This window comes from Hyperoodon ampullatus (genome assembly GCF_949752795.1).
Source record: "Hyperoodon ampullatus genome assembly, chromosome: 1".
NCBI lineage: Eukaryota > Metazoa > Chordata > Mammalia > Artiodactyla > Ziphiidae > Hyperoodon > Hyperoodon ampullatus.
The window spans coordinates 5,696,215-5,721,595 of NC_136914.1; the positions used below are offsets into that span (position 1 = coordinate 5,696,215).

Below are 25,381 nucleotides of genomic sequence, written 5' to 3' on the forward strand. Positions count from 1 at the left end.
CACCCAGAAGCTTTCTAAACCCCGTACCACTGGGATTTTTATTGAGGCTTTATCACATAGGCATGGTGGACCATTAACTCCATTTCCAGCCCCTGTCCCTCCCTGGAGAAGTGTTGGGGGGAGGGGGCTAAAAGTTCCAAGCTTTTAATCATGGCCTGGTCTTTCTGGTGACCAACCCCCATCCAGTAGCCCACCCAGCGCCACCTCGTTAGAACAAAAGATGCTCCCAGTGCTGTTATCACTTGGGAAATTGTAAGCGTTTTAAGAGTTCTGTGCCAGGAACTGGGGACAGAGACCAATATATATACATTTGCTATTATCTCACACAATTATTAGTGAAATTTCTTTATAAAGCCTACATATATTATAACGTCATAGTGTAAATAATAATACAGCAACCATATTTTGAATACTTAATGGTCAGCCACATATCTTCATTTTTAACTAATAAACTTTATGTTTTTGAGGAATTTTAGGTTTACACAAATACTAGTGGAAAGTACAGGGTGTTCCCATATACCCCCTCACCTGCAACCCCTTCCTCCTGTTCCCTATTATTAACACCTTGCATTAGTGTGGTATATTTTATAATTGGATGGGCCAATATTAATCATTATTCTTACACATATATGCCTTGACATATGTTTTTGGATCCTTTTAACAACCAGACAGGATAGATATTACCCCTGTTTCAAAAATAAGGAAACTAAGATTGAGTATTAAATTTGGATTCACTCACAAATGTATAAGAACAAGAGCTTGGACCATTATATTCACTTTTTCTTCTATTTTACCTACTTTGAATAATCCTGTATTTCAGCTATTCTCTGCCTGATGAAATATATGGTTGGTATTGCATATTATCAAAAAAATTGCAGTAGGAAATCATTTAGCCCTAAGATCTCACCTTTGGAACTAACACACTTATCTTGTATAACTACTATATTAGGACATCAATTGGTGATTGCCTTTCCCTGTGATTACACCTGCAATGATAATTACTAATACTAATTATCTCATAAATACTCTGAATGTAGTCTAATTTAGTTTTGTTATTATAAGCCTTGCTCTTTATCTAATGGCAATATAGATAAACATGAAAACAACAATGCCCTGCTTCTCCTTTTACAACACATCGAGTCATTCATTTTCTGTTAGTAATGAGGATTGTTCTTCTCACAACTTTGACTGTTTTTTTGTAGTTGGTTATGTTTTTGTTTAATAACAACAGTAGGTCTTAAACGGCAAAATATATGACCATATCTGTAAATTAGTACTGTCTAAAATGGTGTCTGCAGTAAATCTATGTTTTTTATTTATTTGAAGTCATTTTATACATAAAGATGAATCAAGTACAAGCCATCTATAAAAATAGTGCTTTGTATTGATTTGAATATCAGTATCAGAACTGATTCCATTGTAATGCAAACATTTTCAATGCTGTTGTTCTTATGGTCAAACATATGTTGCCTCTAATTTATTTATTTCAAGTATGCTGTATATTGGTGGAATCCAGATTCTGCCATCCTTCCTCTCAACTCTTTGCTCCAACAGTAATTCTTGCTGAATCTCGTGGTATGATATATAATGTATCTCAATACACCTGAAGGAAATGTGCCCAAGTCAAATCTTTGTTTTAGCACAACCATAACTGATTTCCTATAATATTTTTTAATTATTTCAAAAGCATGATACATTCTGTCATATAATTTAAAATTTATTAATGTAATTATATATTTTGTCTTACAGTCAGTGGACATCCAATACTCAAAAGAGCTAACATCCAGATTGTTGGGAAGCTGGTGGCCAGATCTATGAGAGAAAGGAAAATGAGACAACAGTATTCATCATGAGAAGTAAGATAGTATTTTCAATACAATGTTGAAACCTTAAGAGTTGAACCTATCTACCCAAAGACATAGATTAACATAGGCCATGGATTAATTCTGTATCAACAGGAAAAAAGGACAAGCATCTTTGACATCCAAAGAACTTCAAAAGGTCAGTCTATAATTACTAAATATCTTTGGATGAACCATTCATTGGACCTTTTTTATAAACGACATCTGTTTTATCGTAATGAAGTTGAAATCACATAGTATCAAGAATTCCTTTCACTGAACTTAAATTTGGTTTGTTCCAGTACCAATAAATGCCATAAAGAGACGTTAAGATTCTTATTTCTAGAACCTCACACTTTTTTGGAAATGGTTTCTCAAAATGTGTTTTAAAATATTTTATTAGTGTAGTCATCATGTTATGTTTTCCCTATTCTTATTGCTCACTTTAAAGTGAAAAACTGAAAGTTAATATATAGTATTCCTGAGTTACCAACCTTAGTTCAGAAAAGATTTGAAGCACATTGGCTAATACCAGTCTCTAAAGAATCTTGAATTTAATTTTATCTATCCGTCATTCAACCATCCATCTAACCATCTATCCAGCATTCATCCCTCTCTCCCTCCCTTCCTCCCTCCATCTATGAATGAGATTGTAGAAATAATAGTAGAGGGAACAGAATCCATGCATAGCACAGTGACTTGATATGAATAAAGAGGCAGGAACTACATGACAGGTGTTCCATTTTCTCAATTCTTGCCCTGATCTATTACCTCTGTAATAGATTCTTTGGTTTAAAAAAAAAATCTCTCAGACTGCTTCATGCACTGTAAATATGGAAGGTACTAGAATGAAATCTTTAGAAGGCTAATTACAAGAATCATGTTAAGTCAGGGCCTCACCAAAACCAGAACTAAGATGGACTGAAAAACATGCTGATACCCTATTCAGAAAATGTTAGCAGTAAAACATTTGATAGGGGGGAAAAGTGATTACTAGCTAAAATATAGAGGTTAGCTTATCTGTGAAATTAAATGACCTGTATTATCCCAGTTGATAATTGAGAGAGCTTGATTTTAAAGAGAAACATTTTATTTCAGTACTGAAAAAAAGCTGGAAAATGCTCAGTTAAATAAAGGGGAAAAAATCACACATGAGTTGAGTCCCAGCATGGTAACAGATCAGAAGCCTGCTCCTTCTTATAGCATTATTAGGATAAAAATTTGACTAGATTTCTGCCCTCAATATTCCAGAGAATTGGGAACAAAAGCATAGGATATAATGAAATGCATTTATAAACTAAAACACAAGATTTCCTAATGAGTGTTGTGTAATGAGTGCCACTACTTCAAATGGCAAATGTATTTATAAGAGAAAACAATTAATCTAAAAACAATATCAAAATTACCTTATAACAATAAAATATGAAAATTAAGTTATGATTATGACAATTGGGGGCAGGACACAGAAGAAATTTATTTTTCCTTTAAAAAAATTGTGATTGTTCTTGTCTCATATTTTCTAGATTTGACTGTTCTTCTTGATTTTTTAGCAAACTGAGGTAGGGCTCCTGAATGTCTTTTAGAGGTGTGATCCTACGTTAAGTTCAGTGACATGTCACTCTAGACCTGTAGAAGACAGTGTAAGGTCAGTGAAAAAAAGCCTTCACTTTTCAAGTCAGTTTCTATATAAAAATTGGCAGTTGGTGCTCATCAAAGAACAAGAAATATTGGATATGCTCTAAATGTCCATTGTGTTTTTGAGCCAACTACCTGATGGAAGTCATCACTTATATGTAAATGAACTGTCAATGGCTTGCCACTGTTGGCAATCACTGGACTGTGAAGGGTATGTCTTAATAAGAACCGAAGCTCTTCACAGACTTTGATTTACTGGAAATAAATTAGAAAAGTCCTCTGAGACTACAAAGGACACTTGTTTCAGATAAAACGTCTAGACAGTAGCAATATATTTAGGGCTTTTATTATAGCAAAACTGCAAATTAGAATGGAGTGGTGAGAAAGTTCCTGTGACCCAGCTGAGTTCTACAACACTGCTTCTGACTAGAGTAATACAGTCTTTAAAATAGCTAAGCCAAATTAAATAAAAGTGCATTAAGAAAAAGAAAGCAGAAACAACAAAAGGTCAAGACTTAGCTTTCTTACATATTTTAAATAATCTATGTCTTATGTCTTACATTTTCTTATAAATCGATATTTTTCTAAATAAATGCAGCTATTAGAATAATTGAAAGCCAATCTTCCATGATCTTTCAACATGGACTACTTTTAAGAAAATTCAGATTTAAGGTAATTTTTCCTTGTCGATTCATTCCTTTCCCCAACTTCCATTCTAGAACACAAAATTGAAATACTGAATTCCTTGTAGCTATTAATATTTTTATTAATGTTGTTAATAACAAAAATATATTAAATTTGCAAGATGCTTTAGAATTTGCAGTATACTTTCACACAAATGTGAATTATGGAAACTTTGTGTTAAAAATGATAAGACAATCTAAGTGATTTCATGAAGTGGACAGTCTCCATTTGGAGAACTGCAAAATGGGGTGGAAGGCAGGAAACTTTTATAGGATAAAAAATAAAGAAAAAGGAAGAGAAAAATAGAAAATGTCTGATTGTCTGGGGCCACACAGGCAACCTTGTTTGGGTGAAAAGGAACACGGAAATAAGTACAGAGCCCAGAGTTGGCTTGGTGTTTGGGGATTGGCTGATGGGATTTACTGTGTTTCTGGTCAAGTGGAACATGTAAGGGACACAGAAGTTATCTAAATTTTGGTTTGCTGTTGTGGCACCCTGAGTAGCAGCAGCTCTATCTTGGGCCTATTTCAAAAATAGGTAGACCAAATTTTTATATTAACTGCTTTCTCCCAAAGCATATTATGTTCAAAGAAGTATATAATTCCAGGTAGGTTAATAGCTTTGAAAAACAATCCCCCAAATCCCATTAGCTTAAATAATAACTTCTTTTCTGCTCACTTCACAATCCAATGTGAGCCAGCAGGTACTGCCCCCATGCACTCTTTTAGACATTCAGGCTTTTTTCATCTTAATAGCTTTGACATGCTTTAGGGCCTGTACTGCAGTCTTCACAGCCAGGTAGTAGATAAAAAAGAGAGTGTGGAGAAAGCATACCCACTTCTTAACTACTTCAGTCTGAACTTGGAACATATCACTTCTACTCACATTCTACTAGAGATAATTTGTTACCTGGTTCCATCTAAATGCAAGGGGCCTAGGAAGTGTAGTCTAGTTTTACATCCTGAAAGAGAATATGCCACTTTAAGGCATAGGGAGTAAATTGCACTCCTCATTATTTTAGGGAACAGGAAAAATTTCAAATGCCTTCACTTTAATTGTCATCATTCTGGTTTAAAATATTCTTATAAGGAGTCTGGATCAAGATGACAATGTTGGAAGATCTCGAGCTCACCTCCTCTGATAGCCCACCAAAATTACAGCTACTGATAGAGCAACTATCTCTAAGAATGATCTGAAGACTAGCAGAAAAGATTTTCCACAACTAAAGATATAAAGAAGGGGTCACAATGAAATGGGTGTGAGGGGTGTAGACATGCTCTACTTAAGACCAGACCATTAGCATAATAACTCGCTGCTGGAGGGATAACATAACCATGGAGATCCTCTCCAAGGAACAAGGGGTCCATGCCTCACATTGAGCTCCCCATCCCAAGGTCCTGAACTGGGAAGACAAGCATTTAAAAGTCTGGCTTTGAAAGCCAGTGGGGCTTTGGGTCAGGAGAGCCTGAGGGCTTTAGGAAACCAAGACTCCACTCTTAAAGGGTGCACATAACACCTCACTTGCTCCAAGTCCCAGTGCAGAGGCAGCAGTTTGAAAGGTGCCTGGATCAGACCCATTTAATGATCTTGGAGAGCTTCCTGGTGAGGCAGGAGGTAGCTGGACTCCCCCTGTGGACTGAGAAGCTGATGGCAGCCAGCTAACAGCATACTCAACAGTGAAAAGCTGAAAGCATTTCCTCAAAGATCAGGATTAAGACAAGGATGCCGCTCTGGCCACATTTATTGTTATTTTATTAATATAGTATTGGAAGTCCTAGCCACACAGATATAAAAAAGAAATAAAGCCATCCAAGTTGGAAAGGAAGATGTAAAACTGTCAGTATTTGCAGGTGACATGATACTACTATGTATAGAAAATCCTAAAGATTTCACAAAAAACTGTTAGAGCTAATCAATGAATTCAGTAAAGTTGCAGGGTGCAAAATTAATATACAGAAATCTGGTGCTTTTTTATACACTAATAATATATGAGCAGAAAGAAAAGTTAAGACAATCCCGTTTATAATTACATCACAAAGAATAAAATACTATGGAATAACCAAGGAAGTGAAAGACCTATACTCTGAAAACTATAAGACATTGATGAAATAAAATTTCAGATAATACAAATAAATAGAAATATCAATATATACTGTGCTCAGGGACTGGAAAAATTTATAATGTTAAAATGTCTATACTACCCAAGGAGACCTATAGATTCCGTCTTCTCAGGCAAGGGAAACAAAAGGAAAAATAAACAAATAGGACTACATCAAACTTAAAAGCTTTTGCACAGTAAAGGAAACCATCAACAAAACGAAAAGGCAACTTACTGAATGGGAGAATGTATTTGCAACTGATATATCCAATAAAGGCTTAATATCCAAAATATACAAGGAACACATACAATTCAATATCCAAAAAAAAGCAATCATTAAAAAAATGAGCAGAGGACTCGAAAAAACATTTTTCCAAAGAAGACATGCAGATGGCCATGAAAAGATGCTCAATATCACTAATTATCAGGGAGATGCAAATCAAAACCACAATGAGATATCAACTCACACCTGTCAGAGTGGCTATTATCAAAAAGACAAGAAACAACAATCGTTAATAAGGCTGTGGAGAAAAGGAAACCCTTGTGCACTGTTGGTGGGAATGTAAATTGCTGCAGCCACCATGAAAAACAGTATGGAGTTTCCTAAAAAAACTAAAAATACAGCTACCATATGACTCTACAATTCCAAATCTAGGTATGTATCCAAAGAAGCGAAAACACTAATTTGAAAAGATATATGCACCCCTATGTTTATTGTGGCATTATTCACAATAGCCAAGATATTGAAGCAATCTAAATTTCCATTGGTCTTAACAATATATTTTATGATCCGTCTTCTCAGGCAAGGGAAACAAGAGGAAAAATAAACAAATAGGACTATATCAAACTTAAAAGCTTTTGCACAGTAAAGGAAACCATCAACAAAATGAAAAGGCAACTTACTGAATGGGAAAACATATTTGCAAATGATATATCCAATAAAGGATTAATATATACATATATATATCATATATATATATATATATAATGAAATATTACTCAGGCATAAAAAAGAATGAAATCTTGCCTTTTGCAACAACGTGAATGGATCTAGAGTGTATTATGATAAGCAAAATAAGTCAGACAAAGACAAATACCATATGATTTCAATTATTTGTGGAATCTAAAAATCAAAACAAGTGAACAACAACAAAAAACCCAAAACAGAAACAGACTCATAGATACAGAGAACAAACGTATTTGCTAGAGGGGAAGGAGGTGGAGGAATGGACGAAATAGGTTAAAGGGATTAAGAGATACAAACTTCCAGCCATAAAATAAATCAGTCACATGGATGTAATGTACAGCATAGGGAATATAGTCAACAACATTGCAATATCTTTGTATGGTGACAGATGGTTACTAGACTTATTGTGGTGATTACTTCATAAAGTATATAAATGTCAAACCACTGTGTGGTATACCTGAAACTAATATAATACTGTAGGTCAACTATACTTCAATAAAAAAATACCAGCAAAAATAATTTATTATAAAAGTATTAAAATAATCCAGTCTTTTTTAGTTTTTTAGCATTTTGATGCTAATTCCCTTCCTCATACAATTCATCAAGAATCCTGAAATATCTAGCATCAATTTAAAGGGAAACCATTTTTCTTTTTTATTTCTGACATATGTGCTTTTCTTTCTAGAAATTAAAGAACTTTGGGTTTTATTTTTGTTATTCAAATAAATATGTCGAATAAATAATTTTCAGTAATATGTTGATAAGAATCATCTTTTTATGTTAAAAAAACTTATTTCCAGTTTGAGAAGCAGTCTATCAAAAATTAATGCTTGCAGAGCAATAGAGGGAGACTTTTCTATATAAATAATCAAGAAAAGAAAGGATAATAAAATGGTACTAAGGCAAGACTGACTTACCATCTCAGAAGTAATTGTTTTTATTTCAATGGCAAGAATATTGAGGAATTAACAAATCCCCATTTTTAAAGTATTTTTAAACAACTAAGAGGAAAGAAAAAGAGAAAACTTAAAGAAACAAAATTCTAAATAGGTTTGCTGAAAGTTTTGAACACATGTGCTAGCTTGGGTACATTCCCTTGGGTATCTCTTTCTGGAATAAATGCTTAAAACTTTCAAGTTTGGGGGTTATTAAACAAATTCCACTTTGGACTTCTATTTGTGTTCTTCCAATTATTTTTAAAAGTCTCTGCACATTTTACTAGTTTTCCACATTGTAAAACATACATTTACAAAGTAACAATAATAATAATAATGCAAGCTATATTTTCAGCCTCCTCCATACAGAATTTTGCTTAGGAAATGAGCTATGTAGGGATAAAAGGTGAGCACAGAGCATTAACCCTACTAGAATACTTCATGGCAGTGTCCTGGCCTTGATCAGCGGGTATGGTGTAGCTTTTTGAGGTCAGTGGGTATGAGGTAGCTTTCTGATTCAGAGTTTCCTAATTTTGTTAAGCCAGTTCCTGAGGTGATACAAGGGGTGATTCATGGAACTCCTGCCATCTGTTTTTCCTGCCATCCCAACAGTTTTTTTAGTTGTCTATATCTCTTAATAAATCTCTTCCTGATTAATATAGCTGGTGTTACCATGTCATCTTCAACTGAGAAGCAATTACATATGTTGAATTATCAAATATATTCCTTTTTTATTGAGGTATAGTTGATTTACTATATTATATTAGTTTCAGGTGTACAACATAGTGATTCAAATTTTTATAGATCATACTCTGTTTAAAGTTACTATAAAATATTGGCTATATTGCCTGTGCTGTACAGAATATAAATTCCTTGTTGGATCCTTCCTCCCAGGCTAGCCAATGCAAAGTCTTTGAGGTAAAGAACCAAAGAATTAGATTTTTTTTAAGTTTCTTATGTAAAAATAGTTTACCAATTCTCCTTTTTGTCAAAATACTTCTTGGATTTGTCCCTTTATTTTTCACTCTTGCATTGATTCTGCTAGGTCAGAACCTTATCCGTTCTAATCTAGACTACTTTATATGTCTCAGAATTTTCTCAAATATGGATGTCCCATTCACCAATCCATCTAGCAATGTATGGCCTTCCCACTCAAGTCCCTTGTCCATGAATTTCCATACCCTCAGATGAAGTTCAGTTTTTACCTTTGCATTCTATGCTGCTTGCAACACGCCTTCACCTTCTTGCCCAATCTACTGACCACCCAAGGAAAGACATCTTCCTGCCCAAGGAAAGACATCTTCCTGCCCTAGTTCATGGCACCTCTTCCATTTTCTCCTCATCCACGCAAGGTTTAGCTAGGCTTCTCAGCAACCAATCCTAGAGTTACCTTAAAACCTTCCCCAGAAAACTCAGTCATCCTTGGTCCTTTTTTTTCTCTTCTGCCAGAGTGAATTTGCACCATTTATTTGTGTTCTTGATGACGTTATTTTGCACCAATTTATACTGGTCTCAATCAGTTGTTTCATGTACATGACTTTTAACTCACCAGAAAAAAGAAAAAAAGAACCCTGAGAGCAAGGATATATGCTATTATACATAAACATAGCACACATTTTTTGAGAAATGCTCATTTTATTAAGAGGGTTTTAAACTAGACTGCTCAATCAAACAAAAGAGGCTACCAAGGGTTTTACCAAGACATGAAAGGCACCAGTCTGTAATTATATAGCGAATGCTTGAAAAAATACAGACAGAAGCAGGTCACAAAAAAGCTAATGAAAAAGTGTATCATCCAAACTGAAACAATTGTGAGAGTAAAGCTGGTACTAAAAATAGCTAAAATTATTTATTTTTTTAATGAACTAATTTTATTATACCAGTGGATCTATAAAATAAGTCAATTGAAGCTCTTTTCAAAGATAAAATTCTTTTTTAAAAAATGAAAACAACCTTCATCTATATGCCTTAATGTAACATACCAAAACATCTATTTAGTGATTATTTGAACAATAAAAATAAGACAAGCAGAATGTTTGTTCTTGTTATTAATTCACATTTTAAAATCACATACTTTAATGAATTATATAGCTGTTTAATGCCATGCCATATGTATCTTTCTCAAATATGATATCATTTTTATTTTTTCATAAAATTGCCTGCAGTATTCTTCTAAATTGCATTTTATGTTTAACAGATTTAAAATTGACAATTTCCTTTGAATGTTCTCCATAGATTATATTATTTGGAATTGAGAAAACGCTCTTTTTATATATGCCGAGGTAAACTCAGAGCAAATTCTGCTAAGTGGAGAATATTCTCAATTGTAAATTTTTTGTAATGATGTATATAAATATTTCAACCCAAATATTTTTACCGTATAAAAAATTAATAAGCAGAAATTTCAATTACATAGAGTCAGGAGGCCAGAGGGGGAGCTCTTGCTCCCTGTGATAATAGCAGAGCCCAACAGGAAGAAAAAAAGACTCCTCTTCTTTCCTGTCAAGGACTCATCCAATGAAAAGCCATGGACTCTGTGTTTACTGTAGCCCTCCCAATTCCCTTTTCTCCTCTATAAAACAGTTCTTCTTCCCTTGTGAGGTCTTGTGCATGGCTCGCCATGGTTGCAGACCCCAAACCCATGGTTGCAATTTTCTGCTGATTCCAAATAAATCCATCTTTGCTGGAGAAATATCTGGCAGTCTATTTATTTCAGGTCAACAACAGATAATCACATTTAGCCTCCAGTTAGAGACCATTCTTTAATATTTTTACATGGAAAAAATGTATCACCTACGTTCTCAGTATGATTTTTTGAATGTTTTATTAACTTCAGATTGTGCAAAATTATGCACAATTGCTAATTTCACTGCATTACATAACATAACTTATCCAATTAAGTAGTAAAACTCCAATAACATTGTTTTCCTACTAAAGATACTCCAAAGTGAAACTATAGAATTTTAGAATTAAATCTTATATACCATTTAAGCTACTATTGTCTAATTTCCTCACTCCGTCTCTTGCTTTTATATGGATAAGTACCAGATATGAATAAAAACCAGTCTTCCTGTTTACTAGTATTGTTTTTCAGTAATTGCAATGCAATAAAATCTTAAAAAATGGCATTTTGTCAACTCCCGTTATTGATTATTTTTAGTAAAGATTTCATATTGATTCTGAAGAAAATAACCCCCAAAAACAGAAGACTCATAAAAAGTTTATTTGTAAAGTAGTTTAAAGAAAAAACACTTCTGAAATGGGCAGCAAAGAGAGAAAGTGCATACTGCTATGCAGAAGTATTGCTTCATTTTCAATGTCCTCTTCATCCTGCAAACTTTGTATCAATAGTATAGTTAATCTAACTCTGGTTACAAATGTGTGTGTGTGTGTGTTTGTGTGTGTGTGACATTTAGCAACTGCAGTTTCTATTTCAGAATACTGCAGCTTGTTTGTATGCAATTATGAATTCTCTGTGTACTACAACCAATTCTAAGACTATTTCTGCCCCAAATATTTCTTAATTTTGTAAGAACATTGTTTTTACCATAATCCCATTAATTAATTAATTAACTAACTTATTTATTTATTTATTTGCCTGCACTGGGTCTTAGTTGCAGCAGGCAGGATCTTTGTTGCTGTGTGCAGGCTCATAATTGCGGCATGCGGGATCTAGTTCCCTGACCAGGGATCGAATCCTGGCCCCCTGCATTGGGAGCGCAGAGTCTTAAGCACTGGACCACCAGGGAAGTCCCCATAATCCCATTCTTAACAAAATTTATATTGATATTACTACTGCAAAAACAAAAATTTTATTTTCAATGTTGAACTTTTTAACTGAATGTATAGAAACATTTATAAAAATATCAGGTTTCTCACCTTTCAAAGAATGAAATTTCAAAAACCTTTACTTTAATGCCATGAAGTATATGAAAAATATTATATCATTATTAGACTTATCTTAATTGATATCTTTGTAGGATCTGATGATATTAATATAATATGGTTTGTGTAATTATCATTTTCTGCTAATAGAGTTAGTACATTAATAACTATCATTTAACTTGGAAATTATTAAAAGAAAACTTTGAATTGAAAATAAGCAAAAATCCAGTTAGTAATTAAACCAGTGTCATACTTCACAGAATTATACTTAATGGCATCTTCTGAATCTGTACATTTTAAGTCATCATCTTTGGGCACGGTCTTCTTAAAATAACTACTGGAAAATTTTATTATTCCTTTTTTTCAAGAAATAAATTTAATTCTTAATTTTTAATTGAATGTAGACATTGTTTCCTTGAGTTCATGGCTGCTAGAAAGTATTTGTTACAAAATTAAAATGTTACCATACAAGATATGGGCTAATGATTCTGAAACTACTTTACACCTGTACTAGGCTTGGACAAAGAAGTAAATATGTTTCAGATAATGAAACCTAAGACTCTCACTTTCTGAGAAGTTACAAATAAAGTGTAATTTTTTAGAATAAAATTTTCTAAATGCTAGAATGAACTCTAATAATACTATTGGATTTTAACCCCCAAATTAAAACAAAATCAAAGCAAAACAAAAACTCTATGAGTTCATAATAATATACATAAATGCTTGAAAAAAATAAGAGAAAATGTTATCAAAATAAATGTAAATTATAAAGCCACTGTGCGAGACTATTTAGATTACACCCTATGTTTGATTACTGACTGTTCAGCATCAATTTCCTCTATGTATTCCATATATATCTAACCTGTAATTTGCCATATTTCCTATGGACCCCACCAACTCAAAATCTGGAAGTTCTGTGCATCTTGTGAACTGGGAGAGGGGCAATAGCACAACTGTCTGGTACATCATGTGGCCGGCAGAGGCAGCAGCATCAAATACATCTCCCACTTGGTTGTGGGAATCCTTCTGTAATGTATATGTGCAGGCATATCTCGTTTTATTGCACTTCACAGATACTGCTTTTTTTTTTACAAACTGAAGGTTTGTGGCAACCCTGCATGGAGCAAGTCTCTATAGGCACCATTTTTTTCAACAGCATTTGCTCACTTTATGTCAGTTTCACATTTTTGCAATTCTTGTAATCTTTCAAACTTTTTCATTATTATTATAATTATTATGGTGACCTGTGATCAATGGTCTTTGATGTTACTATTGTAATTGTTTTGGGGAGAAACAAACTGCGCCCATATAAGACAGCGAACTTAATTGATAAATGTTGTGTGTGTTCTGACTGCTCTGCCAACTGACTGTTCCCCTGTCTCTATCCCTTTCCTGAGACCTCCCTATTCCCTGAGACACAACAACATTGAAATTAGGCCAATTACTAATCCTACAATTGCCTCTAAGTGTTCAAGTTAAAGGAAAAGTTGAGTGTTTCCCACCTTAAATTAAAAGCTAGAAATAATCAAGTTTAGTGAGGAAGACATGTCAAAACCTAAGAAAGGCTGAAAGCTAGGCTTCTTGCACCAAATAGTTAGCCAAGTTGTGAATGCAAAGGAAAAGCTTTTGAAGGAAACTTAAAGTACTACTGCAGTGAACACACAAATGATAAGAAAACAAAACAGCCCTATTGCTGATATGGAGAGAGATTTAGTGGCCTGGATAGAAGACCAAAGCAGCCACAACATTCCCTTAAGCTGAAGCCTAATGCAGAGCAAGGCCCTAACTCTATTCAATTCTATGAAGGTTGAGAGAGGTGAGGAAGCTGCAGAAGAAAAGCCTGAAGCTAGCAGAGTTGGTTCATGAGGTTTAAGGAAAGATGCCATCTCCATAACATGACAGTATAAGGTGAAGCAGCAAGTTATCCAGTAGGTCTAGATAAGATAATGAAGGAAAGTGGATGCACTAAAAAACAGATTCTTAATGTAGATGAAACAGTCTTATATTGGAAGATGCCAACTAGAACTTTCACAGCTAATGAGGAGAAGTCAGCGCCTGGCTTCAAAGCTTCGAAGGACAGGCTGACTCTCTTGTTAGAGGCTAATGCAGCTGGTGACTAGTTGAAGCCAATGCTCACTTGCCATTCTGAAAATTCTAGGGCCCTTAAGAATCATGCTAAATCTACTCTACCTCTGCTCTATAAATAGAACAACAAAGTCTGGATGATAGCACATCTGTTTACAATATGGTTTACTGAATATTTAAAACTCCAATGTTGAGATGTACTGCTCAAAAAAAGAAAAAAAAAAGGATTCCTTTCAAAATATTACTGCTCAATGACAGTGCACCTGGTCACTCAAGAGCACTGATGGAAATGGACAATAAGATTAATCTTGCTTTCACGCCTGCCAACACAGCATCCATTCTGCAGCCCATGGATCAAGGAATAATGTTGACTTTCAAGTCTTATCATTTACGAAGTACATTTTGTAAGGCTATAGCTGTCATCAATAGTGTGATTCCTCTGATGGATCTAGGCAAAGTAAACTGGAAATCTTCTGGAAAGGATTCACCATTCTAGATGCCATTAAGGACATTTGTGATTCCTGGCAAGAGGTCAAAATATCAACATTAACAAGAGTTTGGAAGAAGTTGATTCCAATTCTCATCGATGACTTTGGGGGGTTCAAGACTTTAGTGGAGGAAGTAACTGCAGATATAGTGGAAATAGAAAGAGAACTAGAATTAGAAGTGGAGCCTGAAGATGTGACCAAATTTCTCCAAGAGATGTTAAAACATTAAGTGTTGAGGAGTTGCTTCTTATGGATGAGCGAAGAAAGTAGTTACTTGCAATGGAATGTACTCCTGGTGAAGATGCTGTGAAGATTGTTGAAATGACAACAAAGGATTTAGAATATTACATTGAACTTAGTTGATGAAGCAGTGTCAGGGTTTGAGAGGATTGACTCCAATTTTATTTATTTATTTTTAAAAATTTAATTTAATTTAATTTTTTTATTGGAGTATAATTGCTTTACAATGTTGTGTTAGTTTCTGCCACACAACGAAGTGAATCAGCCATATGTATACATATATCTCCTCCCTCTTGGACCTCCCTTCCTCTCCCCACCATCCTACCCAACTAGGCCATCACAGAGCACCGAGCTGAGCTCCCTGTGCTATACAGCAGGTTCCCACTAGCTATTTTACACATGGTAGTGTATTTATTTAACTCCAATTTTAAAAGAAGTCCTACTGTGGGTAAAATGTTATCAAACAGCACTGCATGTTGCAGGGAAATCATTTGTGAAAGGAAGAGTCAGTTGATGTGGCAAACTTCACTGCTTTAAGAAATGGCCATAGCAGCCCCAGCCTTCAGCAATCATCACCCTGATCAGTCTGCAGCAACCAGCATGGAGGCAAGACCCTCCACCAACAAAAAGATTACAACTTGCTGAAGGCTCAGATGACGGTTAGCAGTTTTAGCAATAAAGTATTTTTAAATTAAGGTATGTACATTGTTGTTTAGGCATAATGCTATCGCACACTTAATATACTACAATATTGTGTAAACCTAACTTTTCTTTTTTTTAATGAAGACTTGAACCATTCCTATTTGAAGATAGCAATACTCCTCAACTCTTTTACCATATATATATATTTTTTTAAATTTTATTTATTTTTGACTGTGTTGGGTCTTTGTTGCCCCGCATGGGCTTTACCCTAGTTGCGGGAGCGGGGGCTACTCTTCGTTGCAGTGTGCGGGCTTCTCACTGCCATAGCTTTTCTTGTTGCGGAGCGCAGGCTCTAGGGGTGCGGACTCAGTAGTTGTGGTGCACAGGCTTAGTTGCTCCGCAGCATGTGGGATCTTCCCAGACCAGGGCTCGAACCCGGGTCCCCTGCATTGGCAGGAGGATTCTTAACCACTGTGCCACCAGGGAAGCCCGAAACCTAAATTTTATATGCACTGGGAAACCAAAAAATTCGTGTGATTCCGTTTATTGCAGTATTTGTTTTATTGCGGTTGTCTGGAACCAAACCTGCAATATCTTCAAGGCATGCCTGTATATCAAATCATCATGTCATACACTTTATATGTATTACATTTTAGTCAATTATACCGCAATAAAGCTGGGAAAAATACTATTGAAAGCTAGGATATTGCTAAAATAAATGAATGGAGGTTAATTTACATTTCTATTCCTAAGACAAATGGTAAGAGCTTCCATCTTGATGAGAGTCCTTAGTAAATAAAAATATGCTCAACTAAAAAAAATACATTCCCCACTGTAACTGGAGACCAAAAGAAGTTTGCTGTCTGTAGCTGCTGTTGTTGTACACACTTTGTTTTATCAGTGGTTATTCTGCATGTTGTTCTTTAATGGAAGGCATAAGATGTATTACTTATGAAAAGATTTGGGAAAAGGGAGGTGGGTTATTGAAGACTGATTTCCTGAATTAAGCTCCCATTGAATGAAAACTGTTCACTGCACATATAGATCACATACTACTAGATCAAAACTATGATAGAAGCTGGACATACACAGAGGCATGTTACCAAACTAATTCTGGCTTATTTTTAAAGTAATTATTAAAATTAATACTTTGTTAAAAAATAAGACAATCTGGGGAAAATGCTAACCAGATTGGAAGCTGGGGCAATAGCTATAAGCCAGCACTGTTTTCAAGGAAAACAGAATTGTCTGTTAATGCCTTTAGCAAGGAGCACTTTCAAATTTTCCATAGTCCTTACTACATCTTTTTATTCTGCAAAGTGGTTTTATCAATTAATTTGCGTAGAACTGACATCTTTATAATATTCTCATTCATTATCATGGTAAATTTCATCACTAATTCAGGTAAGATAAGGAAAAGTACCCTTAATAGCTCTTAGCTGTTAACTGGCTTGTGACAGTTAGATGGTGGTGACTATAATGTCACAGAATCCATCAGATAAGGCCCCTGAGACTGTGATGGAGTAAGACTAAAACAAGGCCATGACCTAATGACACAGAAGAAAACAAGAGCACCATGCTAGCCACAAAGGTGACCAACCATGCCCTTCCCAGCTAACACGAGTGAGTGTTGCTTCTTTGCCAGTTACAGAATGGGCTCCAGTCTCTTCCTCACACCTCTTAAATTTGTTAAGATCTCCAGTAACCTGTAATCTTTAAGAAATTACCTTTGTTTTCTCACATCATCCAGTCCAGAGCAGTCCCTCACTTCCTTAAGCCCTCCCCAAATCATCCACACAAGCCCAAATCCTATCAGAAGCTCCCCATACACATCCTTATCTTACTGAGATACCCCACTGTTCCCCACGGCATGCAGTTCTCCCCACTGAGTCAAGTAATCTGTAGAATTGATGACAGGTCAATTTGAAGACAGGTGTTCCTGATGGTCTTTGTCTTTTGGACAGTGATAAAGGTCTTCTATATCCTTAAATAATAATTTGAATTTGGGGATTGTTATGCACTGAATTGTGTCCTCCAAAAGATATGTTGAAGTCTTCACCCCTGGTACCCAGAATGTGACCTTATTTGCAAATCAGATTGTTACAGATGTAATTAGTTAAGATGAGTTCATACAGGTATAGAGTGGGGCCCTGATGGAATATGTGGTCTTTATAAGAAGATGACCATGGACCATGTGAAGACACAGACACGCAGGGAAAGCACCACAATTAAGATGGAGGCAAAGGCTGGAGTCCTGCGTCTACAAACCAAGGAGCTCCTGAGGCTACCAGAAACTGGAAGAGGCAAGGAAGGATCCCTTAGAGGGTTTAAAGAAAGTATAGCCCTGCCAACACCTTGATTTTAGACCTCTAGTCTCCAGATCCGTGAGACAAGAAATTTCTGTTGGTTTAAGCCACTCAGCTTCTACTATTTCGTTAAGGCAGCCCTAGGAAATGAATACAGGGCTTACATATTTTTGTAGGCATTTTCCTAGGTACTTTATAATTTTCACTGCTATTAAAATCAGTACTGTTTTCTATTATAATTTTAATTGGTTATTTTGCTGATTTTACATATTTAATATATTAAAATATAAACATTCCTTTTGATTTTATATACTGATCTTATACTAATCATTTTGCTAAACTTTATTATGTGTCCTTACTGTTTGTTTGGAAATTATTGTACATTCTCTTTATTGATAAATGTGTTCTATATAAATAATTATTTTTTTATTTACTCTTTACCGATCCTTATGCTTTATTTATTTTTCTGGTAGCCTTGCCTTGGCTAGGAACTTTAGTACAACGATTAATAACTATGAATGATGCGTGATAGTGGGCAACACTGCCTTATTGATGTAGAATGGATATATTTCTTGAGTTTTACTTATATATATATTTTTTTCTTAAATAATTTTTATTTGTCAATGTGTAAATTACATTGCAGTATTTTCTGATGTTGAATCACTCTTGAGTTCCTGTGATAAATCCCCCTTAGTTACAAGGTATACATTAACACTGCTGGATTTGATTTATAAAAATTAAATTTAGGACTTTTTCATCTATGTTACCACATGAGATTATCTATAATTTTAGATTTTCTTGAATTCTCTGTCAGGTCTTATTTTCAAAATTATATTAACTTCCTAACATTAATTTGTTAACCTACATCCTAATTTAATTATACAAAACTTTTTATATAACAGAGAAATTAATAAAATGATTCTGTAAAATTACCTGAGCTTACTAATAGTTTTTTAGAGGGAGAGGTTTTACACTGCCAGTTCTGTTTTTAAAAATAGGTGTGGGGTTATTTAGCTCTTTTCTTCTTAAGTTACTTTTGGTAATTGATATGGACAAATTTTCAATGTAGTGGCAAAAATTGTCTTCAGAACTTATTACTATTTGTCAAATCTCTGTTGTATTTATAGCCGTGTTCTCCTTTTCCCTTCTCTGTTAATGTTTATTTGTACTGACTCTTAATAATACCTACCATATAGGTATTATTATTCCTGTAAGGATTAAATAAATTAATGTAATGTAAAGCACTCACATCAATGCCTTGCTAGAGGATAGTTCATTTTATTAGTCTTTTTAAGAAACATTCTATTGCTTTTGTGACTATTTTTTCTATTTTGTTTTAGTCTGCTCTTGTCTCTTTTATTTCCTTATTTCTGCCTTTTTAAGGTATAATCTGTTTCTCTTTCAATAGCTTCTATATTTAATTTGTTTTTAATGTCTCTTGTTTTTAAAATAATTGCATTTCTCTAAAACTTCCATCTAAACAATGCTTTAGCTGCATCCTATTAGGTTTTTATATAATAATTTTATGTTATTCATTGTAAATATTTTGTAATCTTAACCTTAATCTTTAATTTATGTATTTAGATTATTTTATTTTCCAAACATATAATTTTTTTTTTTTTTTTTTTTTTGCTGTACACGGGCCTCTCACTGCTGTGGCCTCTCCCGTTGCGGAGCACAGGCTCCAGACACACAGGCTCCGCGGCCATGGCTCGCGGGCCCAGCCGCTCCGCGGCATGTGGGATCTTCCGGGATCGGGGCACGAGCCCGTGTCCCCTGCATCGGCAGGCAGACTCTCAACCACTGCGCCACCAGGGAAGCCCCAAACATATAATTTAATGTTTAAAGATTTCTCACTTCATCACATTTTAGACTATAGAATTTGGAACTATCTCTAACATTTTGTGTTTTCTGTTTCCTATGCTTTTCCTTTGCTTATTTGTCTCCTTATCTGCCTTCTGTTGGATTGATAAGTTTGTTTTGTTCATTCTTTCCCCTCTACTGGTTTATTACCTTTACAAATGTTAGCATACATACTCAAATCTATTTTTCTATCAGAGTCTAAAGTTTTCATTACTTCTATTCTCTTGAATGAGGAACAAAACTTAGAAAGTTAACTCTTCATTGAACAGAATTTACTTTTAGAATTTTAGATTTGTACATATTTTGGCCAAAAAGTGTAACTCTATGGTAAATATTTTAATGTTTGTGGTATTTTTATTTCTGGGTTAAGTTTTATTCTTGTTAAATTGAATGCTTTAGTAGTTCTTCCAATGAGGTTCTGTGGGTAGTAAATTATCCTACTTGTTTAAATATCTGAAAATATCTTTAATTCTCTCTCTTTAGAGTGATACTTTATTTAGCTGGGTCTAGAATTTGAAATTGCAAGTTATTTTCCTCCAGTACTTAGATTTTATTCCATCATCTTCTGTTGTTCATTTTTGCTGATGAGCTCACTGCTGTAAGTGTCATTCCTTTGTAAGTACTTTTTAATATTCTTCTCAAAGAATTATAAGATTCTTTTTCTTTGTATTCTGAAATTTCACAAGAATGTGTCCATGGAAGTAGTTTGTTTTCATTAATCTAGCTGGGTTTATATGTACATTTTAAATTTTCTTCAAATGTGGAAAATACTCAGCCATATTGAACAAATATTGCCTGTCATTACCTCTATTATCAATTTTAGGAAACTTATTATACCTGAGTTTATTGGTGCCTCATTTTACCCTTCATGTCTCTAAATTTCTCTGTTGTGCTTTTTTCTTTCTTTATCTCTCAAAGTGATGTTTTGAAAGAATTCCTCAAGGCTATATTTCAATTCAGTAATTTTCTCTTTGACTGTCTTTCTAGAGTATTATTTTGTCCATGGAATTAAAACAATTTTTTAATTATCATATTTTCATTGCAAAATTTATTCTTTTATATATTCATTTATTCTTGATTCATACCTGCCTAATTTTACTTCATAGTATGTTCAAAAAAATATGTTTGCTCTTCTTCCCTTTTTCTCACTTACAATCATTTGAAAAAATTTATTAGTAAATCCATGTCCTAATTACTGATCTTGTTGATTTGTTCCAAAGTGTTAGTTTTCTACACAGTCCTGTAGAATATAGACCCTTCTTAGTAGGAATTGTTTCAAATTGTTTACTGTTCCTTTTTCCTTTTCTCCCTCTTTTTAAACCATCCCTATGTATTTTGTTGTTTTGGATTGCCTGCCTCGATCGCCATTTCATCCAGTGCAGCATCTGAACTAATAGTGGCAGCAGAATATAAATGATCTGAGAACTATCACAGATCTGGTCATTTACCTAAATGGAGGCTTAACTCCAGTCTACACACACTATGCAGCTTTGTACAATCTACATCAGGAGGCTCCTGAAATCTTTCAGTCTCCCATTACAGATGACCTTACTCCAGCTTCTGTTATCCTTTGAGAAGCAACTCTTAGTTATCTCTGAATATTTCTGGGCTTGGAAACCAGCAAGCCTGTAGCTTCAGGCCTTGATTTTTTACTGAGTTTCTGTTCAATTTGTGGTGCATGGAGACGTTAACCTGTTTTTCAAAGTGTGACTAATATATATATATGTGTGTGTGTTTTATATATATAAAATAACTAATATATATCATTAATATATATACATTATACAAACACCATATATATGATATATACATATATGCCATGTATATATATGATATATACATATCATATGACATGTATATATATGATGTATACATGTCATATGCCATGTATATATATTATATATATACATATGATATGATATGTATATATTAATATATGATATGTACATATCATATATTAATGAAATTAATATATCACTAATATATATACATCATACAAACATCATTAATATATAAACATCATATGTATAACATATGTACATCATACTCTATGATCTAGAGTAGAAAACAGAGTGAAACATTTAAAAAATATTTGCATATGAAAATAGTTTAAAAAGTAACAACTGCAATCTTTTATCTTGCTCTATATCAGAGAACTGTGAGAAAACAAAGAAGAAAAAACAGCAAGTTAAAAAACAAAAGAACTTGAGAAATCACATTTTAGGTGATTAGAACATATTGATAAAATCTCTGTGTTGAAGCAGATCAGGCATTCCTCTTCCCAAAGAGGGTTAGAGACTCTGAAACACAAAGAAGCGTATTGGGAAAGTAAACTAATAGTAATGTTGAATGCTTACTATGCATCAGGTCCTTGCAGGTAGATGATCTTAATTTTCAAAATTACCCTATGAATATGTTATTATCCTCATGATATGGATGAAGAAATTAATGGGGCTCAGACCATGTGGTTAATCCAAGATGAACTAGTGGAGAAGTTTAGGAGTGCCTAAATCTGAGCTTAATCTGTGCCTAAATTTCTACCCAATTGCCTTCCTATATGGAAAATGTGATTCCCCACACATTAAATATAATACACATAATAGTGGAAAAAACTTTAAAAAATCCATTAGGCTGAAATATCTTTTCCCCTTCACTGTAGCTAATCCTCCCATATTCCCCAGTCATAACTTTCTCTATCCAACACCTTTTCCCCTTATTTCTCATATTACTGAGAATACATTCATTAACCTGTGGGAAAGAGTATTTGTTCCTTGGCAAATTTAAAGTTTTATGAAAATCAAACAAAAAGAAAATCCAGAGGGGATGGTGAGACCAAAAGGCTCAATTTCCTTTAATCACACTTCTGACTCTTTTTAGGTCCTTTAACAGATGGACTTGGATTTATATGGGGGATTGTTGAAATCCCCAAAAGGTGGGTGCCATCAGGGTAGAGTTTTCCACAGGGACAGAGCTTAGAGCAAAACAAACGTCTTCCTAGGAACTGAAAATGTCAACAGGATAAGCTTAAAAATCAATCTGCTATTTCACAGAAAGGATCAGAAAAAGTGTAAAGTGATCACAGATGCTCAATTTTCAGAGCAGATATGGTGTGGTGCAAAATAAGAAGGAGTACACATACTAACCATCAAAATTCAGTATTTCTCTAGATTAAGGAAGCAGTTCTTTTGGGGAGGCAAGGCTAGGGTGTATCCCTCAAGACAAAAACTAAGAAATGTTCACTTCTCTGGCATAGAGGTAAAAGAAATAGAACAATACTAATAATAGCAATAGGAAATATGTACAGAGTGTTTGCCATGTGTCAGGCATTGTTCTGAGCAAATTTAGAGTTTTATGAAAACCAAACAAAAAGAAAATCCACAGGGAATGGTGAGACCAAAAGGCCCAATTTCCTTTAATCCTTTTAACCCTAACCCTGATATGGAGGTCATTGGAGCAGCAGCTAGTGAACTTTACCATTTACCCTGAGTGTGGGTGCTATTTATATAATGTCTCATTTAAACCTCACAATAATCTATGTGACCTACGTATTATTATTCCCATTTTGTGGATATATAATGGATATTTAGGGAGGCTAGTAAATGAAAGAGTCTGGACTTCAAATCCATCTGGGCTTTTTTGAGTTTCATGGTTGCCACAGATCAAAGTTTCTCAACCTCAGTATATGGGGCCAGATAATTTTTTGTTGTAGAGAGTTGTTTTGTGCTTTGTAGGATGTTTAGCATCATCGTTGTCTTCTACCTAATAGATGCCAGTAGTACTCCCATAGTCGTGAACACCAAAAATGTCTCTAAACATTGCTAAATATCCCTTGGGGAGCTAAATTGCCCCCCGTTGAGAACCACCACCCAAATCAATTCATCACAAACAAGAGCAGAAGTAGGTAAAAATTAAACCTGCCAATAATTATGGGCAGGTTTGAGGCTTATTATATATTATACACTTTGCTTGGCTTAGAATGTAAAGTGTTTCAGTCATGCCTAATGAAGACCCATGTGCATTTGCTACAGACACTCAAAAGAAAACGACTTTACACCAAAAGTATTCACTTAGCTGGCTGGAGAGTCACAAAAATCCAGGCCATAATATAATACAGTAGAAAAAGAACAGGCTTTGGAGTTTGATGAACTTGAGGTTTGAATATAGATAGGTCTTTTATTTATAGTCCTATTTGAATGATCTTGGGAAAAATTACTTACACTTACCAAGCTTCCATATCTTTGTCTCTAAAGTGGAAATTTTTACTCTTTTCTACAAAGTTTTAGAGGCTTATATGTGAACATGAATGTATCTGATATAGAGTATAGTAAATTGTAACATTTGACATAAGTGACACCAAAATAACATGCAAGTAATTGTTCCATTTATGTTAAAAGAAACTGACATATAACCAAGAACATACATGAGCCTGCTTCCACATGTCATAACTGCCAAGATGAGAATGATATTCTCATCAGATACTGTGTAACAAACCCTAACTAACAAATTCCAAACCAGAACTGCTGTTGTGTATCAGGAACGTTGGCCAAGTTCCTCTAGGTGATATATGATTCTAGCAGCAGAGTTCACAACAGACAATTGTGACTTTGAGAAAAAGAAGCAATGACATGGTGTTACCAAGAACTTGGGAAAGAGGCATTAAAGTTGGCTTTTGAGAGTTAAAGTGTAAAATCACAATGGATCAGAGCACAGATGGGCAAAATCATTTTATAGACCAAATGATTCCCCAGGCCAGCAAGACAGAAACATAACCTGGCTAACCGTACTGGCAAGTCTAGGAAAACACTATGCCACACCTTCAGGAAGTGGGGAGGGAATCTGAAAGCCAGAGAAGCACAGAAGGAGAATCATTTTGGTAATGCCACTCAAGTCTGTCCTGGGCAGAGAAAACTTGGCGCCAGCAAACACCAGGAACTTCGGACTTATTAGCAAGGCTATTTTTGGAGAAGGTTGCATAATTCCATCAACATATTTTATTCATTCAACAAATATTTATTGGGTTTCTACTATGTATCAGACACTCTTCAACACATAGGAAAACACAACATTGAATAATAAAGATAAGTCACTGCTTTCAGATATTACATTCTAGTGTAGAAGATAGACATTTAAAAATGATGAAATATATGGTAAAATGTGCTATGGAAAAAAAAAGTACAAGAATAGACACAGAAGTGCTATTTTTGATGAGTTATCAGCAAAAATCTCTCTGAGGAGGTGACATTTGAATGGAGACCTGAAGGATGGGAAGGAGTAAACCATCTAAATATCTAAAAGAAGAGAAAACTAGACCGAGGGAATAACACATGTCAAAGTCTTCAGGCAGGAGCAGGCTGAGGAGGGCTAGAGGAAGAGCAAGGAGACAAGATAGGATGAAATGCACTGGGGAGTAGATATGAAGTCAGACAGATGTCAGATATTACCAGCCAGATTATGCAGAACCTTATGGGCCATGATTAGGTTACTAAAATTTAATTTAAATGGATAGGAAGCCATTAGAAGGTTTTGAACAGAAGAATGTCATGATATAATATATGCTTTTAAAGACTCAGTCGGTGGTGATCGGAGAATAGATCATGGAAAGCAGATAAATGTGGAAACATGGAGTCTATTGCAATAATCCAGGTGAAGAATAATAATCTTGGATTTGTGTGGTAACCATGAAAGTGATATGAAGCAGTCAGATACCAGATA

At 34.5% G+C, this 25,381-nt stretch overlaps 1 protein-coding gene across 1 annotated transcript in view; it reads left to right on the forward strand.

The window, feature by feature from the left end:
* The window catches only part of IQCM (IQ motif containing M), a gene marked incomplete at both ends in the record, with an annotated part of 432,498 nt that extends 430,645 nt beyond the window's left edge, over nucleotides 1-1,853 (forward strand). The window contains one exon of the mRNA XM_079697111.1: nucleotides 1,750-1,853. Within this exon, the coding sequence (XP_079553237.1) occupies nucleotides 1,750-1,853 (104 nt within the window). The remainder of the gene's footprint in view (nucleotides 1-1,749) is intronic.
* Between the last annotated feature and the right edge of the window lie 23,528 nt (nucleotides 1,854-25,381).